Here is a 19,830-nt window from a genome sequence, read left to right on the forward strand (position 1 = left end):
GGATTACCACGAGGTGATCGAACGAGGTAGCTCCTTTCGGGGAGAATTCGACCTCGGGATGCACCCCTGGTTAAGCGCGACGAACTGTACGAAACGTAACTGAAATCCGAAACTGAACGAATATCCCGGACACTCTTTATACCCGAATTCGACCCATCAACTATACTGTAAGCGCATAACCAATTTCTCGGAAAATACAATACTTTAATACGACATTATATACACGGTAATCGATAAAAGGACTTAACGTAAGTTATAGATAAAAACTATGTACATTTCATATCCGAAAACCCAAAGACGACGGTGTCCTTGAATTACTAGCGAATCTCAAAGTTTCTCGATATTAGACTATTGTTCCAATTTCTCATTTATGTCCCTAATTCCCAATCCACGCACTTTGGGAGTATGTTTAACTCGTAATTCGTGGTTTTTGACGATTTCACGGCTATTAAGCGCGTTTTCCGAAGTTTACTCGTGATATAAGGATTTCTAGGAGCTGGGACTCCCGCTAACCTTTTCCGTTGGAGCTGGAGAACGACGGCTGAGCAGGATAAAGCAGAGCAGAGCAGAGCGGAGCGGCGTCGAGCAGAGCTGAGCAGAGCAGATCGGAGCAGAGCAGAGCAGAGCAGGGCAGAGCAGAGCAGGACAGCGCAGAGCAGCGTCGAGCAGAGCAGAGCAGGGCAGAGCAGATCGGAGCAGAGCAGAGCAGAGCAGGGCAGAGCAGAGCAGCGTCGAGCAACGTAGAGCCGAGCAGAGCAGAGCCGAGATGAGCAGAACAGAGCAGATCGGAGCAGAGCAGAGCAGAGCAGGGCAGAGCTGAGCAGAGCGGAGTCGAGTAGCTTCCACACTTTTCACTTGCTACGATGCGAGTCTTCAATTTCCGAGTTGCTAAGATCGCGACTGATCTTCTTCAGGACTAGATAACGAGTGTCGCAAAAATCGGGAGACACCAGCAACGAGCTGTTGGTCCCTTATCCCCAACTCCTCGTAACGCTAAATCTAATTGGCGGAGCCGATTAAGCTATTGGTACCACCAATCAGATCCAAGGTCCGACTTCTTCCGAAAATTCAACTTGAATATTCGGGAGCCGCGGAAGGCCGTAGTTCGTTAGACCCATTTAACATACGACTTATGGGCCACGATCGTTACTTTACTTTATGACCTATCAATCACCGAACGTTATACGGTATTTCGGATGATAGGTAGGTCAAGCGTATAGGACATGCTATTATGGCCTTGATAATATGACCATAATATGTCTCAATGTTCTATAGATAGATATATATATATCTTTTTAGTGAACATGTACTATCTTAAAATAGTACATGGTCACACTACTTAACAGTTTTACTTCACACTGTGACTCTGTTTAGCACGTGGGAAAAAATAGCTAGAGGGTGGTTGAGAAGGATAAAATATGGCTAGAAAGTTTTGGGAAAGCTCTTATGAGGATATATGGGGGGGTCTCTGGTTGTAAGGTCTGCTTGCAAGAAAATGTAATAAAAATATCTAGTGTACTCATATGGTATACCAATATTAGCAGGAAATGTATCATTTAATTATTGGAGGATCTCTAGATATAATAAAAAAATATCTAGTGTACTCATGTTTAGTAATGGTATACGAATATTAGAAGGAAGTGTACCATTCGATTAGTCCCGCCCTCAGAGAATCTTTCTTCCTACCACAGATCTCTAACTTAGGCCCTCCCATTATTTTTCTCTTATGAGTCTTCCCTTTAATTTCATATCAAATTTTTCTTGTGCCTTCATTACTAGTTAGATTTTTTATTTTATAAGACACTGTATGCCTTGATCACTAGTCAGATTTTTTTATTTTACAAGACAGTGGTATTTAGAGAGTGAAAAAAATATGCAGCTTCACATTTCTATTGTTTTGGGAAATCCTACGGTCAGTGCAGTAGTGGAACTGATAGAATTGCTTGAATTCAATTTTATTGAAATAAGTGACAGCCGGGCCCAAGAAATGATGAGCATAGATGGTAAGTTATTATATGCATTATTTCGAAAATCCTCTAATTTTTTGAATTTATCTCAATAGCATTACCCTTTGTACGAAGATTTTTAATAGGTGTTAAAGAGGCTATGGAAGAAGGATACGACATTGAAGATTTATTAGGGCGCCCAATAAAAATTATATTAGATGAAATAATAGATGTTTTTAGTTTATGTTTCACTGAAAGAAATGACCGAGAGGAGGAAGAAGGTTTTTTAGATATAAATAGTAATTTATTATATATATTGTGCGAAACAATGTCCCAAGTTGGCTCCGAACCTGTGGTCAGAAGGGAAGGTCTTATTCTAGAATAAAATATTCAAAGCCAAAGATAAGAGGTAAAAGGAGTTTTTATTTTAAATAAATAAAATGTACAAAAATTTTACAATATATTTACAAAAGAACCGCTAGACTAAAATGATCGACTTCCTAGGGAATTTGTTGTCGTCAAATTCTAGGGAAGTTCGGTAACCGAAGATTCCCAAGAACCCCAGAGACTAGAATTCCCCAGAAAGGAGCGCGGACTTATAAACTCCCGGACTGGACAATTTTCCTTAGGGTATTCCCTAGTAAAATCCCCAGCCACGGGAGGGAGCGGAGTTGGAGAAGTGGTTTTAGGGAAGGGGAAGTCCCCTTACCCTTCAGCCTCTTTCTCCAAGAGCTATGGTGGCTCCGAGCCACCCCAACCCCTAGGGTGATTCTACCCCTCCCAATACCCGACTCTGGCGAGAGCCCTGGAGCTTAGGGTCGGAACACTGGGTCCGAGGTAGTCCTCGGAGGCAGTGTGGAGGGGAAGGAGAGGGTTAACTTCTCCCGGGAAGTCCCCGGAGAAATCTCCCTTAGGAGGGAGGATATTGCCGCAGAGGGGTAGTCCCCTCTTGGTAGGCGGTGGGTGGTGGGTGATACTTACCAAAGTATGGTACCCAATGAGTTCGCCAGTGGAGGCGCTCTTGAATGGCCGTGGAGGCGTCAAAGTTGCCGTATAGGCGTCAAAAGATGCTGCTGTTGCTGCGGTTAAGGCAGCGGTCGAGCAAGGCTGAGGAGCGATGGGTCCTTATCAAGGACCCATCTATATAATTACGCGACACTAATCTTGCCAGCGAGAGAGCTGCTACGGGCGCTGGCCACCTAGTGGCCAAGCGCGCAAGTAGTGTCGCTTCGCGGCCGCGACGCGCCAGGGCCAGAAGACGCGCAAGCGCGCCGCGGAGAGAGGGACAGATAGAGTGGCTAGACGCTGTCGGTCTAGCCGTCTATTGTGAGCGCAATAGAGATGGGAGATATAACAGAGAAATGCGGAATCTACTTCGTAACATTTTCTGCTCCTCCCAATCTCGAACATATATAAATAAGCTCATTATGTATTTTCTGAAAATCCTCTAATTTGTTGTAATTATCAACAGTGTTTCGCTGCTTACAAATGTTTCTAAGACGTGCTAGAGAAATTGAGGGAGGACACGCGAATGGACATTAACATATGTGGTAAGAGGAATAAATTCATATATTATAATTATATATAAAACTAGTGAATAAATTAAAATTTTATTTAACGTTAATGTTCTTCCTAAAAACTTTCTAGCCATCTTTTCCCCCTCTCAACCGACCTCTACACTCTTAAAGGGTCTTTTTTCCCACCACATATCCATCCTAGCCCCTCCTACTATTTTCTTCCTATGGGTCTTCCATTAAAAACGACATTATAGTTTTCTTCACCATTCAATTCGGTCGATTTTCTTTTTGTGGAACAAGTGAAAATGCACTATAAATTAGTGATTAATTTAATGTATGCCGAGGAGAACCCTCTAATTCCTATTGAAACTCTATTAGACGATATTACGACAATTTTAATAGGACTGTTAAGTGGTGAATTAAGTGACAGGGACGAAGCAGTATTTGAAAATAGTAATTTATTATAAATGTGAACTCGTGTCGTGCATTTTACTAAAATCCGTTTATTTTTACAGTATTATCCTATGCACAAATGCTGATGATAGGCATCGCCTCTGTTAATGTGGAGGCGAGGAGGAGGAGGGAGCAGGATGAGGATGAGGAGGAGGCGCGGAGGAGCAGTATGAGGAGGATGAGGATGAGGAGGAGGAGGATGAGAGGAAAGAGGATGACAATGAGGAAGAGGATGACGATGAGGATGTGATTCGAGCGCAGTATTCAATACAAAGGGCAAGGATAAGGGCGGAAGAATAATTATGTATTTTAAAATTAAAATTGTTTAGTTATTTAATAAATATATTTTATGTTGAATTTTAGGAAGAATAGTCATGTATTTTAAAATTGTTTTGTCATTCGTCTTTAATTATATGTTGAATTTAATATATATTGCTTTTTTTTTTCTTTTTCAAGCCCTCTCCCTTTTGTCCGTAAGTGGCTACGTTATTTATCGTCATACTGAAGTAGCACGTTGAACTGAAAAAATCAGGGCCTAAGTTAGAGATCTGTGGTAGGAAGAAAGATCCTCTGAGGGCGGGGCAAATCGATTCCTTTTAGAAAATTAATTCTATACAATTTAATGCACATTACACAAGCCTCTTGCCATTCAGCCAAGCTGAGATTATTGCCAGTTCTGCCAGTGTATTCATCACCGCTGTTATAACCATTAGCGTTAGGGTGTTAGGGTGTTATGGCTCCACGAGTCATCGTTTGCGCAGGTGAACATGAGTTTTCCCAACCATGTCAATCCAAAAAAAAAAGGGTGTTAGGGTGTTAGGGTGTTATAATATAGCTAATCAGAGAAGTAATTTTCACCCACGCACCCTAGCGGGAAAGATTTAAACTAACTGTTTTGTCCAGCTATTTCAGTACCCAAAAAAGAAAAAGTTCTGTAGGTAACTATCTGTAATGGTGTAAGCCCTAGGGAATTAGTGGACCCAGAGGATAACTAATCATCAGGGCCCTAGGGTGATGCGCGAGGGGGACGAGACTAAGAGAGAAAGAGAGGGCAAATGGAGTGACGCAGACATACAGCAAACCCCCCACTCCTTAAGAAGACTCCCCGCACACCCGAACCTCCCCCTTCACCACCCGGTAACCATATTACCACCTCCCCCCTCCCCTCTACCCCCTCCCCCTCAACGCCCCCCGTACACCCGCACCCCCCTCACCACCCTGTCGTCGGAGCCCCCTACTACTTCTACTCAGTTAGTAATCGAAACTCTTGGGAATGAAGAATTAAATCAGTTATGCCTTCTTTCAAAATACGGATTTGATGGTTCTTCCGGTCATAGCTCATATAAGCAAGCTTTTTATGACGCAAAAGCAGATGATTCGTCTGTATTTTTTACATGTTTGGTTCCACTTAAATTAGTTTCTCGAAACAGTTTTGTGGCAAAATCAATGCCCTAGGTTCACCAGATTTTGCAGACCTATTAAAATAGAATTTATAAAAAAATCTACCAATTCGATTATTGCAGAAAAAAATAGAATGGAAGATGAAATAAAAAATATGATTGCAAGCACGGTTATCATTAAATCGAGGCAACTAGAAATAAAGCAAAAATTAATATTTGCTATGGTAGACGGCAAAGTATGTAATGCGCTTACTGTAACAACCTCTACCATGAGATGCTTTGTATGTGGTGCTACATCAAAACAATTTAACAATATTGACGAAATGATTTTGAGACCTGTACGAACAGAAAATTTAGAATTTGGTTTATCTGTGTTACATGGATGGATTAGAATGTTTGAATGCCTTTTGTACTTATTGTATAAATTACCGCTTCAAAAGTGGCAACTTCGTGGAACTGTAGATAAAGAAATAATAGCCAAGAATAAAGCTCGAATACAGCAAGAATTTAAAGATCGTTGTGGTCTAATTGTTGATAAACCTAAACCAGGTTTCGGAAATACAAATGATGGTAATACTGCGAGGCGTTTTTTTCAACATTCGGAACTTGCTGCTGAGATTACTGGCATAGATTTAAATTTAATAAAAAAATTACATATTTTATTAATTGTGGTAGCTAGCGGATTTGATGTTGACGTAGAAAAGTACCGTCAATTTGCATATGATACGGCTAGATACTTTGTTTCTAAATATCCTTGGTACAATGTGCCTCCTACTTTGCACAAATATTTAATCCATGGACCAGAAATTATATCTTCAGCTCTGTTACCTATAGGAAAATTGACCAAGGAAGCTCAAGAGGCTAGAAACAAAGACTTTAAAAGATATAGAGAGTTTTACTCGAGAAAATGTAATCGAGATAAGACTAATGCAGATATTTTCAATTTATTTTTAATAAGCTTTGACCCTATAATTGCTAGTAAACGTAAAATAACCCAAAAAAAGGTACATATACTGCCAAGAGAAGCAATTGATTTGCTTAAAGAACCATCCATCAATGTGAATGAATAGGAAAATGTCAGCTGTGATCATTTTGATGATGATAATGATTTACATTGATTACGATTTAATTTGCTTATTAATATTAAATATTAGTTTTTACATAGATAACGTTTCATTATTCATCAGATTACATTTTTTGCCAAGTTTTTAGTTCTCTTGCCCCACTGTGTAGCGTTTAAAAAAAAATTATGTTAAAAAAAGTATACGTCAAATTAAGACGTTTTCAATACTTACGAGCAACTTTAGATTCATTTCCTTCTTGAAACAAGAATATCTTCATAGGCCCGGTGTCACTTGCGCAATTCTAAACATACACTGTACTAAAGTGTTTCACCACTGTATTTCGTTTTCCTGGTCACCACACACACACACACACACACATTAATTGTAAGTTAAAATAAATATTCAAATTGTTTGCCCTCCATATATTCTTGTTTTAAGAAGGAAATGAATCTAAAGTTGCTCGTAAGTATTGAAAACGTCTTAATTTGACGTATCATTTTTTTATCATAATTTTTTTTGTAAACGCTAGCAGAAATTCATTCAGCGCTCAACGACCCTATATTAATTAACAAAAGCTGGTGTAAATGACCTCCTCAAAAACTCTTTAAATTATTGACCTACCACAATGTTACATCCTGTATATATGCCAAATAAATATTTTGATTGGCTAAATCATCTCATCTATGTCAGCCATGTGCGTTTACGAGTTAATAACGATTGATGGTGTTTCTATACATGAGCTAACTGAAAATAAATAGATTGTAATAGAAATAATTAATTAAATCCCAAATACAAGTCTTGGCTTGCTTATTTTTAATTCTACAGCTTTCAAAAATAATCTCTGTAATGTCGCAGTCACTTTTAGAAGCTGGGGCTGGTAAAATCATTAAGGTTTATATATATGTAAAATAAATTTTATTTGTTTTATTATGAAAAGACATACTATAAAGAAATATGTATATGAATATAATTTATATTTTTTTCGGTAAATTGAACCTAATAGAAAAAGGTTCTATCGCTTTAACAGGTGACTTTACCTTTGAGTAACCGAATAATTGTCGCAGCGCAGATGGTAAGGCGCTTGCCTAGTATCTCCGCGGGCTCGAGTTCGGTTCCCGTAGATTCATGCAATTTTCTTCAAATTTGTTTAATTATGATTTTTTTTTATTGTCATAAACTACTAGATTCCACTATAAATTAAAAAAATGAAATCTGTTTAACAATAATACATAACATATGAGTCATAACAAAATTTATTAATGTTATGTATTATGATCCATTTCTTTATTTATTATAAAATGTAATAAGTCACAAAGGGTGCTTATAAATATTTCATCATGATACGTTTAGTTTGGCCAGCTTTTATCAGAGCTGGCCGAAAAGATTTTTCTTTCCACTAGCTCAGCTTGGCTTGTTGGTTAAACGAGCGAAGATCGAGCGCGAGAAAGAGAGGTCCAAGAAAACTGTATCGCTCTCTCTCTCTCTCTCTTCTGTACTTGAAATATACCGAAGCTAAACGAAGGAGACCGAAACATGCACGCACCGCAGTAATGGTATGCGTGAACGTTGAGAGAGGCAGTAGTGAGGTGTTCTCACGGATGCTTTAGTAGCTCTACGTATTGGTGAGTCTGTGAAGGCATAGTAGGGGAGAATTTTAGACCCAAACTGGCTTCACTGGCATAAAGTTGCGGAATTAGAGAGATAGGAGACTCGCATCGGCCTGGTAACAAGGCCTGGCGCTCCAAAAGTGTAAAATAAATAGATGATTTGTATCGAAGCCACGATTGCCGATTTGATAGCCCCTAACCTAGATCGAATACGAATTTTGCGTGACTTACCAAGAATCAGCCTAATGTTCTCCTAGTAGGCGAGTCAGAGAGAGAGAAGAAAAGATATTGTAACAATTGTGAGGGCCTGGAAAGCATAACACGACTCGCGCTCGAGGTAGACCAGCCTAGTACGTAAGGGAGGGGATAACGTCTACTCACCGCAACGAATATAATATTTGAAGTAAATTCCCAATATTTTCAAACCGCAATTTCTCAGTTAATAATAGTCGGATTGACTTCTTTTTTGTGGCAAATTATTCGTGAATTTACAGTGCTTCTGCTTATTCCAGACACATCGTCAATTTGTCATAATATTTATTGATAAACATTGAATAAATTTGTCAAGAATATTATTAATTTCATTACATTTTCTACCTATTGAATATATTACGTTTAATGATTTGTAAGGTAAGTTTGATGCAATGGATGCATTGTAAAAACATGAAATTTATAATTTGGTTTTTTAAACTCTATGATGGGTAAAATTGATTCATTGTTTATTAATAAGTATTATGACAAATTAATGATAAGTCTAGAATATTCAAAAGCACTGAAAATTTACGAATATCTTGCCACGAAAAAGAAGTCAATCCGACTATTATTAACTGAGAAATCGTGATTTGAAAATATTGGAAATTTATTCAAAATATTACATTCGTTGCGGTGAGTAGACGTTATCCTCTCCCTTACGTACTAGGCTAGGCTACCTCGAGCGCGAGTCGCGTTATACTTTCCAGGCCCTCAATTGTTAAAAGCTTAATAAAAACAAATATTGAAGGCAGACGCAGAGACATTGGCTTCCCAGTTAGTTTAAAGTCTAAATTTCAGTAATTATTAATCTCTACTACAAAAAGGTTAACGCCACGTACATATTCATTTATAAAACAAAATTTTAATTATTTAATATTTAAAATATATCTGATTGGTATAGTAGACAATGAAACGTAGGAGCTTCCTTAACCGTTTGAGTCCCAGACGGTATTGAAGAAACACTGTCGAAGAATCCCAAGCAGCGCGATAGCGCCTTCGACAATACGTAACGCACCGTCAGTTGTCCACAATACTCGAAATGTGCTGGGTTTTCTCGACATAAAATTTGAATAGCGCGATCGCGCTGCTTGGGGGACTCAAACGGTTAACTAATGATAACTCCATAATTGTTTTTTAAATGCAGGTTAGAAACAAGAATTAACTTTTTGCCCTTGAGCGATTTTATGTGAACTTATTTAAATTATGCTTTCTATTATTTGTATATTATATTTATTACAACAATTTAAAATGTCCTAACTATGAATATTGTATTTTTAGCTGGATGATCTGGGAAAGCTATGTGGTCTAATGCCAGGGAACGAACCTAGCAGTGAACAATTGCATAAAGTCCTTTTTCTCATAGCAGGTATGGGTGATAGTGAACCACTAATACCAGGAAAAATAACACCTACAGATAAACTAAAAGAGGCTCTTTCATCTAAACAAGCATTTAAAAAACAATATCTTGAACATGCAGAATTAGCTATGGGAACCTATAAACATGTAAACCGTATTAGATCCGCTAGATTAATTGGTAAAGAACTAGCACATTTTTATAGCGAACTTCATGAAAATCAAAAATCAGTGGTTTTTTTATCAGATGCTTTAAAGATGTACAGTGATGAGGGATGGCATCATTTAGTTGTACAAACTCAGCTAGAGCTAGCTGGAATTCATAAAAAAATGGATGACATTAACAACTATACAATTATTTGTACAGCTATAGCTTGTGCACAAATACTCCATATAACTGTACGAAATGCATATTTTGAAGAAATGTTGACCTATATAGAAATGATTTCTTCTGATTTTTTATGTATTGATTTCTACTGTGCATTTATTATACTTAGTATGAAAGTTAAAGTAATAGACCAAATTGAAGACTGTACAGTAAACATAAAAATTCATTTACGAAGTTTGTTTCCAAGAGATGTAATATGTACTATTGCTGCTTTGTCAGTTGAAGAAATTGATAAAATTCCTGTACTAAATAAAACAAAAAACTGTAAAGTTACGGAAGATCCTCGGATTAATTTGTAAGTATAAAATTGATAGATTTGATATTATTGACTAAATAATCATGTACAGAGTCACTAATTAATAGCTAACACAGTAAGGACGCATGAACACGTTTTCCCAGTAATTACAAATACTAACATTTTTCATAGCACTTTTTTAAAAATTGTTCCAGTTTTCATTCGGAAAGATTTCATACAAAAAATTAATATATCCTATAATCCTAAAGATAAACGTTATTTTTCGTTTATGCAACAGGGAATTTTGAGAGACAAATACTATATTCCAAATGTTTAGTAGGGTGGATCAAAAATAAAAAAATTTGAAATTGAAGATCTAATAGTGTGAAAAAGTTTCTTCCGAAAAGAAAAAATCTGCCTAAAAAAAGAAATCAAATTGGATAACATTTGGCCCTTGCGCATAAAGTTCAAAGTTTTGCATTTTTTAAATACCTACATTATACTTTGTTCGTACCTACCACTTTGTTCCGTCGGCCTCTGGTGAGGATTCTTTGAACATTTTTACGCCTGTTTAGAAGTCTGTATAATTTGGTTCAAAAAATCATCACTAAAGGCCAACGGAATAAGGTTTTAGGTACGAATAAAGTTTAATGCAGATATTTAAAAAATGCAAAACTTTGATCTTTATGCGCAAAGGTCAAATGTTATCCAATTTGATTTCTTTTTTTTTTCTTTTTAGGTAGATTTGTTCTTTTCGAAGACAACTTTTTCACACTATTAGATTTTCAATTTCAAAATTTTTGGATTTTCGGCCCACCCTAATGTTTAACCTATCTCTTCCTTTAAGAGGAATGTAATTTTATTTACACATTTTACATTTCATTTATATATCATGACTTTATTACTTTCATTATAAATAATATATTGCTAATTTCAGGTTGTTAATGAGTGTATCAAAAGATATGAAAACAATAAACCCTATTACGCAAAAATTACAAGTTTATTCTCAAATAATTTACCATGCAGATAAAAGCCTGGATTCAAGTAAAGTCGTAAGCGAAAGTAAAAAACCGCTAATAACGCGTTCTGATAGTGTAAAAAATAGAAAGATTTCCACAAATGCAAAAGAAGATTTTAGCAAAGCATTAGTGTGCGGTGAAATTATTTTAAAGCCAGGCATTAATGTACTTACATTAAAAAGAAAAGTAAAACAACCCGGAAATTATAAAATTGGTCGAATATCTTTAATTATATTAAAAAAGCTTGAGTTTCTTTCACCAATTTTGAGTCCACGTTTATGTTTTGAAATAATTAAAACTCAGCCAAAAATTACATGCAAGTGGTGTCATAATTTGTTAGCCGGTCTTACTCAAGAAATAACGTTGATGATTTCAAGTGGTAGTATGAAATTTACCGATAATGCAAAACTTAAACTGCGAACTTCTCGTGGATTAACAATCCAAACAATTAAATGCAAAGATGTAATGCTAAATGAATTAGTCGTACCTCTTTCTATATGTGAACCGTTTGAGGAAATTGATTTACACTTAAAAGTATTAGCTGAACTTCCACCAAAGAAGGATTCTGCTGCACTGCAACATAAGGTGAGTTATAATTAATGAAAAATGAATGTATATGATACATAAGTTAATATAATGTGTTACCTTTCATTATAATTTATATCATTTTTAAATTTTAGCTTCATGTTCACTTTCCTTGGGATCAACAAGAATGTATATTATTACATTTTAGTCCACCACTAATGACAACTATGAAATTACAGACAGTTAAAACAAGAAAATATATACAAATAATAATTACTGGATTAGCAAGTCAGCTTTTACAGTTATTCAACCCCGTTTTAACAGCAAATAGTTTAATTAACATAAACTTTAAAAATTTAAATCCACTTACTGGCAAAAAATTAATAATTGGAAATGGAATGAATGTATCTTTTATGTGGGAGTTAGAATTCGGCAACAATGAAAAATCACTTATGCCTATTAAGATAGATTTCCATATGCAATATACTTCTTTGATTAACAGATATGCTGACACTGATCCATTAGAAATTAATAATATGATTAATACAAAAGAAAAATGTGAGGCCTATAAATGTAATTTCGAACTCATAAATTACAGGGTAAGAATAATAACATATAACAGCAAAATTATTAATATTTAGTAGCGTATATAATATAAGGTATATGCAACAACCACAGACTTTCCACTAACAGGGATATTCTACTATTTATATATACAAAAATTAATTTAGTTGTTTAAAAATTTATTATGAGCAACACATCTTCAAAATAAAATGTAAAATATCAACATTTAACAAAGTTATGTAATTGGGGGACTGGAAAGCACAACGCGACTCGCGCTGGAGGTAGCTAGCCTAGTACGCAAGGAAGGGGATAATGTCTACTCACCGCAACGATTGTAATATTTCGAATAAAATTCCAATATTTTTAAATCGGGATTTTTCAGTTAATAATAGTCGGATTGACTTCTTTTTCGTGGCAAGATATTCGTAAATTTTCAGTGCTTTTGAATATTCTAGACTTATCATTAATTTGTCATAATACTTATTAATAAACAATGAATCAATTTTACCCATCTTAGAGTTTAAAAAACCAAATTATAAATTTCATGTTTTTATAATGCATCCATTGCATCAAACTTATCTTATAAATCGTTAAACATAATATTAGTCTAGGATCCAGGAGGGTTACGTAGCCAATTAGAGGTCCACGTCTGCAATCAACGTTCTTTGATGTATTTTGATCTCCTGAATCCAAAAATTTTGGTCGCAATGTCCGAAAGTGGTCAGTTTAATTGTTATTAACAAATTAAATGTTTAAACGGCTGTAACCAATTTATTACTACAGATAGAAACATTTTTAATATATTAAAATATGCAGTTTTACAAAACAAACCTATATGTTTCTTAAATTTTAAAAAATGTTAATTTAAACCAAAGTTATCGCACATTTAATGCAAACACCACATCTTTTTGATCTTAGCACGCACAAGTTTAATGATATTTTTACTTCTATTAGACTGATTGAAATATCTTACCTCTTATTTTAAAACTTAAATTTGATTACAAAATATATAATAATCAGCTTTTTTTTTAACAATTAATATCAGGATTTAAACTTACCAAATTTCAACGAAAATAAAATTGTAACTTGTTTACATGGATAAAAGTATAGAGAGAAAAGGTATTGTATATTGTTTATAGAATACTCTTAATAATTATGTACCTTAAATATTCACATTGTTCTCCTTGATCCAGTGAAGACGCGATTATATTGAGAGCGATGTTCGCATACTCAACACAAAACTCCCAGCGCAAGAATACTATACTAATATAAAATACAAAGCTACAATTTAGTTTCTCCAGTGGCATTGTTCAATTAAAATTTATAATATTTAAAACAAAAAAATTGTTTTAAATTTAGAATCTCGCAGCATGCACTGCAATATATTGTTTGCACTCTGATTTTTACTTTGTTCATAAAAAGTATAGTTCCGCGTGTTTGTTTTGCACATTTATTGGTTGGGTTTGCATTTCTACATTTATTGTGTGTTCTTATATACTGGATCTTAATTATGAGTAGTAATCTTTTACAACCGGATTTATGCATTAATTGCTAACTAGTTAAAAAAGGCCCGAAATTAATTAGTACACCTAATGGACGTAATAATATAAGTATCCTCTTCAGCAAATTTAAGGGATGATGCACTTCGTCTTTACGTACGATTGCGATACTTCTTTTATTATTACGTCAATTGGGTGTACTAATTAATTTTGAGTCTTTTTTATTTTCTTGGCAAATAATGTATAAATCCCATTGTAAAAGATTACTATTCATAATTAATATCAAGGATTTAAGAACACACAACAAATGCAGAAATGCAAACCCAACCAATAAATGTGCGAAACAAACACGCGGAACTATACTTTTTATGAACAAAGTAAAAATCAGAATGCAACAATATATTGCAGTGCATGCTGCGAGATTCTAAATTTCAAACAATTTTTTTGTTTGAAGTATTATAAATGTTAATTGAACAATGCCACTATAGAAACTAATTTGTAGCTTTGTATTTTATATAAGTATAGTACTCTTGCGCTGGGAGTTTTTTCTTGAGTACGCGCACATCGCTCTCAATATAATCGCGTTTTTACGGGATCAAGGAGAACAATGTGAATAACCAAAGCATATAATTATTAAGAGGGTTCTATAAACAGTATCCAATACCTTTTCTATCCTTTTATCCGTGTAAACAATTTGCATTTTTATATTCGTTGAAATTTTGTAAGCTTAAATCCTGATATTAATTGTTAAAAAAAAAGTTGATTATTATATATTGTGTAATAAAATTTAAGCTTTAAAATAACCCATAAAAAACAGACTTCGCCTGTAAAAAAAGGCGGCAAGTACATAAACCATCTAGCATAAATAATATAGTAAAATTATCCAATTAAAAAAAGTAGTGAAATCCAAATATTAGGCAAGTGTATTTTTTCACCTTAGCAAAAGTTAAATTTTTGAAAAAAAAAAAGGAACAACAAAGTTACTTGCCGGGCCCGTAATGTCTATGCACAATGGGAAATTGAATCGTGTGTGAGATTCAGCTATAGCGTAGTACAGCAAATTTCATGTTAAATACAGAGTGAAGTTAGCCGAACCACAGACGATTCAATTTCCCACTGTGCATGGACATTACGGGCCCGGCAAGTAGCTTTGTTGTTCCTTTTTTTTTTTCAAAAATTTAACTTTAGCTAAGGTGAAAAAATACACTTGCCTAATATTTGGATTTCACTACTTCTTTTAATTGGATAATTTTACTATATAATTTATGCTAGATACACTGAGAAAAAAAATTATTGAAAATAAATAAATATCATTTGTTTCAACTATATTATTTACTTGTCTATTACTCACTAAATATATATTGAACTCAAATAAATATTTTATTACGATATATTTTTGAATTAAATAAATATTGAATTGCGCATAATGAATTGTAATTTTAATTCCAGAAAATATTTATTCAAGAGTAATAATATAAAATTTAATTCTGTTAAATCTTTATTTATATCAACCATAGATTGATTAATAGCAATTAAATAATTTTAAAAATCAAAGAAATATTTATGTGTTAGCAATACATGCGTACTTGTTATTAAAAACCTATTGATTTATTCCGGATTAATATTTATTTGCTTTGGAAAAATATTCTTTTAAATTAAATTAGTTATGGCTTTGCGATTGTTAATAATTAATGGATACAACTAAAGATTATATTGACTCCATTATCACGTCACTCAATATAAGCGAGTAAATGATTGCACCGTGCAAAAGAATTTAGTAGCATTAAATAAATGATTTTATCATATTAAAAAAAAAATTTGATGAAATGGATTAAATATTTAAAAGACAATAGTAAAATATATCTTAACAGATCAATGAAACTTTAATTAAACTGATAAAATAAGTGATTATATCCAATTCAATATTTATTTGCTGCAACTGTATCAAAAATTAGCTTGGACTGATTCAGTAGTTTGACTAAACAAACCTTTTATTTGACAAATATGTTTTAAAAAATATTGAGCTCAACTAATTTTTGATGTAAGATGTATTCATTTGTTCCTCTCCTTCAAATATTTATTTATTAAATTTTCCCAAAATTGGCGGCGATGTTGGGGATAATTAGCTAACGCCATTTGGAGAAAATTATAGTGTACCTCTTCCACAACTGAAGTGTTAAGAGGTCAAAAAGAAATTGTAGCATCAAAAATAGTTGCAATACTTTGAAAATATGGAGATCCTCTCGTCTTTTCAAAATACATCATAATACTTTTATGATTCAATTAAATTTGTTAACGATACTAAATCGCTAAATAAAGCAATATAGTCTTCGTTACAAATGTTTTGGTATGAATACCAAATCTTAAAACACGTCTAAGATCATGGGTAATTCATAGTTATGCTGTTCGCTTTTTACTTGCGAGAAAGACAACGCAGAACTGCCATACAGCGGCGAAGATGCCAATCACGGAATACTCAAACACATGTAAAGGAATAAACTATTTGTTTAATATAACAAAAGTTTAGTTGAAATTATGTACAGTAATAACTACAAACAAATATGTAAAATTCACTAAATTAAGTAAATATAAAATTGTATTTAAGAAACCTTATAATCGAATTAATAAAATACCATCTGCCATGGTATGTATTATGCAAGGCGAATAATCGGAAAGATTATTTTGACATAAGCAGCACCAATTATTAGTTTCAATAATTTGAAATGCTTGATAATGCATTACGCTAGAAACTACTTGTAATTTTTTAACGACAAAAAAAACTTCCTGATTGTTACAAATAATATATTGAATTCTTCCAAACGTTGGTATAATACTACTAGAATTTAAAAGTACAATTAAATTTGGTGCATAACGCGTACCATTTATGGTAACGCAAGATATAATCAAATATTCATCACTTAAAATTGGTAAAATACTTTTAAAACTATTATAATCTTTGGATTTTAGTAAAGTACATTTCGAGATAGGGCCAATAGTTATGCGATCTGAAAATCCTTCATCAGACAAGAATCTACTACAAAGTTGTAACTGGTGTTTCAATGCTATTGTATATGCTGGGTTTCTTCTACTTGTAATCACCTTTGCATAATCCTTTAGCTGTTTATGTTTCGCCTCGAAACGAATGCAAGATAAATTTTTTAATGGACCCATTTGTTTCATTATTTGTGGGTAATGCGTTAGAATATGGTATTTTGGTTTCAAAAAATCATTAAAACATTCCAAGTAAATTGCGTGATGCCTACTAATCAAATTTGAAAGGTAACATAGCGTTTCTGTATTGAATGCAGGAGCCATAATAATAGAAATTATTTCTCGAAGATGCAAATAGAGAGACCATGGTTTACTATCACGTGGTATTAAAACCCGATTAATAATCCTAAATTTGCAACCAAAAAATTCATTTCTGATGCCGAAAGAATTAAATTTTCAGATCGTAAGCTCTTCTCGTTAATAAAAGCTGGACAATTGTATGTGTATAAAGAACTATTAAAATATTTTAATCTACTATTAAGCATATCTATACTAAAAAGTTTTTCTTTATTTATGAAAACATTAAGAATTTTACCAAAGTCATATCTACATATACCTTCGAGTAAATCATGCATTGGATCGACAGACGCATTTGTAATAACATGGTAATTAGAAATCTGGTTAAAAACGCATTCTTCACTTACACCGCAACTGTAATTCATCAAATCTTCGTTATAATTTTCAATTGAACGCAACAGTACAAGATTATCATTTATCATTTGCTTACAATCATTTTTTGATGTTTTACATATTCTACAGTAATGTGAAGAAGAGAAGCTTCGAGAAAATCCAAGGACAGTATTCATCCCTAGATTATCACCAGTAACCGCATATAATACAAAATAAACTGTTATTTTTTCGCCATCGATATTTATGTCGATTCCATTTTGTTCTAACTCCGTTAATTGTTTAATAATATCAGCAAATATGAGCTTATTTCCTAAGCGTGTGTGATCTGTTGCATTATGTAATTGAATAAGAAAAATATTTTCAAGCATACTACAATATTGTTCGGGTATACATGGAATAGTGCAATATACAGCACCAAGCTTATGAATACCAGTGTGAGAGCCTAGAGGGTTGTTTATCTCGAAATCATCGTAGTATAGTAAAAGTGGTAAAATCAATTTATTTTGTTCTTTCTTTATTAAATTATTCCACATTTCACCATTACAAGTTGAGGTCACTATTGTACTTTGCTTAGTTTTGTCTATATTATTAGCAATTAACTTATAAACGTTTTTCAATTGAAGAAATTTTTGTAATAATAATTTTAAAGGCACTACATGTATCGTTGTGTATTTTATAGCTAATTGTGTTTTCTTTTTTATACGCTGAGGTTTTAAAGAGGCATCGATATAAATACAGTAAGGTTTTATAAGACATTTTAATTCCTGAAGATAAGTAAATGATGAATGCTCTGATTTAAATGGAGAAAAAGAATTCTTTGAAATTTGAATCATTTGACTAATTTTATGATCTTCGTCAATACCGTAATTGTTACACGTGCTTTGTATTATATCTAAACAAACGTTATTAAAAAAAACTGGTAAATAAAGTGATTAAATCATTTACATGAGATCTTGCCATTTGATTCTTGCTGTATAATTTAGTTACTAGACAAGCTGCACTTTTGTTAACGCTGTTCTCAAAATGTTGAACACTAACTTCATTTGTATTTAATAATAATTCATTATTTGCAGAACTTATTATTGTAGCATTTTTATTGTCGTTATCATCTACACTTGAATAACTTTCTGAATTAGTAAAGACTATATTTTCAACAGCTAAGTCTTTCTTTTTACTAAGCAAAGTACAATCAGTAGAATCCTGACTAATGCAATCATGTTTCTTAGATATGTGTCTTTCATACGAATAGATATTATTAAATTTATGAGAACAAGATGGATATCGACAAACGCACTCTGTAAATATATTGGATTTATGTTTTAGTTTAGCATGACGTAATAAATTTTCGCGTAATTTTAAATTAACACTACAAAATGGGCAAGGATACATTTTCAACTGTGAATATTCAATTACACCTAGCACCAAATAAATGAAGCGCACCTTAAGATAGATATCGTATTATCAAACATACACGAATATTCATTTTTCTATACTTAAGAGTAGACAAAACTTCAATATTAACTAAATAATAACTAAAAAGTATATTGCGAATAAAACTGCTTGATTAACTGCAGCAACAGCCACCTACGTACAAATTATTTACGCTATTATACGACTTCTTGCCACTATTTCTTTTAATTACTCGCCAAATTTCTCGGTCACGAGTAGTATCTATGACAGATTCGGATAGTATATTTCAAGTTCCTTTTTTGCGAGCTTTTTTCCTTCTACGAAGAGGGTGAAGACGTGCGAGTAAAACTGTAAATACGTAAGTACGGATCTGTATGTACGTTAACCGGAGATACGGATACGTTTGTCGTGTAACGCGGTTGGAGTTTAAAATGCGCACGCAAGAAGTAAAACTGTCGTGTAAATCATCAGGAAATATCAGAACGTTACGTTTTATAATTTTTATCCGAGATCTCGCTCTTGAACTGTTTTCTTAAACTATTACAGAAATTTATCGCTTTCACGTTTTTGCCTCAGTTGGCCTCGATATCGATTCTGGACATTGTTTATAACCTACAAATTAGTTTATGCATTAGTTATTTTTAGACGACAGAAGATTAAATATAGGATGCACTATTATTCGAATTCCGGTGATACCTATTCCATTTATTTTTTATTTCCCAAACGAAAGAGTATATCAGTATTACTCTCAATATATCATTAATTAATAATATCAACGTGCCAATTTTGCTATTACATCTTCTCAATCGACTTAAAATTGTCAAATTTTTATTGGCTAATATTTCAATGCCAGAATATAAATTAGATTTGATAAGGAGTAATATTCCCAAAGCAAAATAATAATAAATTTTAATGAA

At 33.4% G+C, this 19,830-nt stretch overlaps 1 protein-coding gene across 4 annotated transcripts in view; it reads left to right on the top strand.

Moving 5' to 3' along the window:
• The window catches only part of SIDL (SIDL trafficking protein particle complex subunit 10), a 437,479-nt gene that overhangs the window by 175,141 nt on the left and 242,508 nt on the right, over positions 1-19,830 (top strand). For 3 of the 4 annotated variants that reach the window (XM_066728667.1, XM_066728658.1, XM_066728675.1), the window contains 3 exons: positions 9,518-10,275; positions 11,153-11,819; positions 11,915-12,358. In XM_066728667.1, coding sequence (XP_066584764.1) covers positions 9,518-10,275; positions 11,153-11,819; positions 11,915-12,358 — 1,869 coding nt within the window. The remainder of the gene's footprint in view (positions 1-9,517; positions 10,276-11,152; positions 11,820-11,914; positions 12,359-19,830) is intronic. The other variant, XM_066728682.1, reaches the window with a different exon arrangement.

Source organism: Prorops nasuta, unplaced genomic scaffold (assembly GCF_024137725.1).
Source record: "Prorops nasuta isolate Cenicafe-Biocafe unplaced genomic scaffold, Cenicafe_Pnas_1.2 PNAS00001, whole genome shotgun sequence".
In the NCBI taxonomy this organism is placed as follows: Eukaryota; Metazoa; Arthropoda; class Insecta; order Hymenoptera; family Bethylidae; genus Prorops; species Prorops nasuta.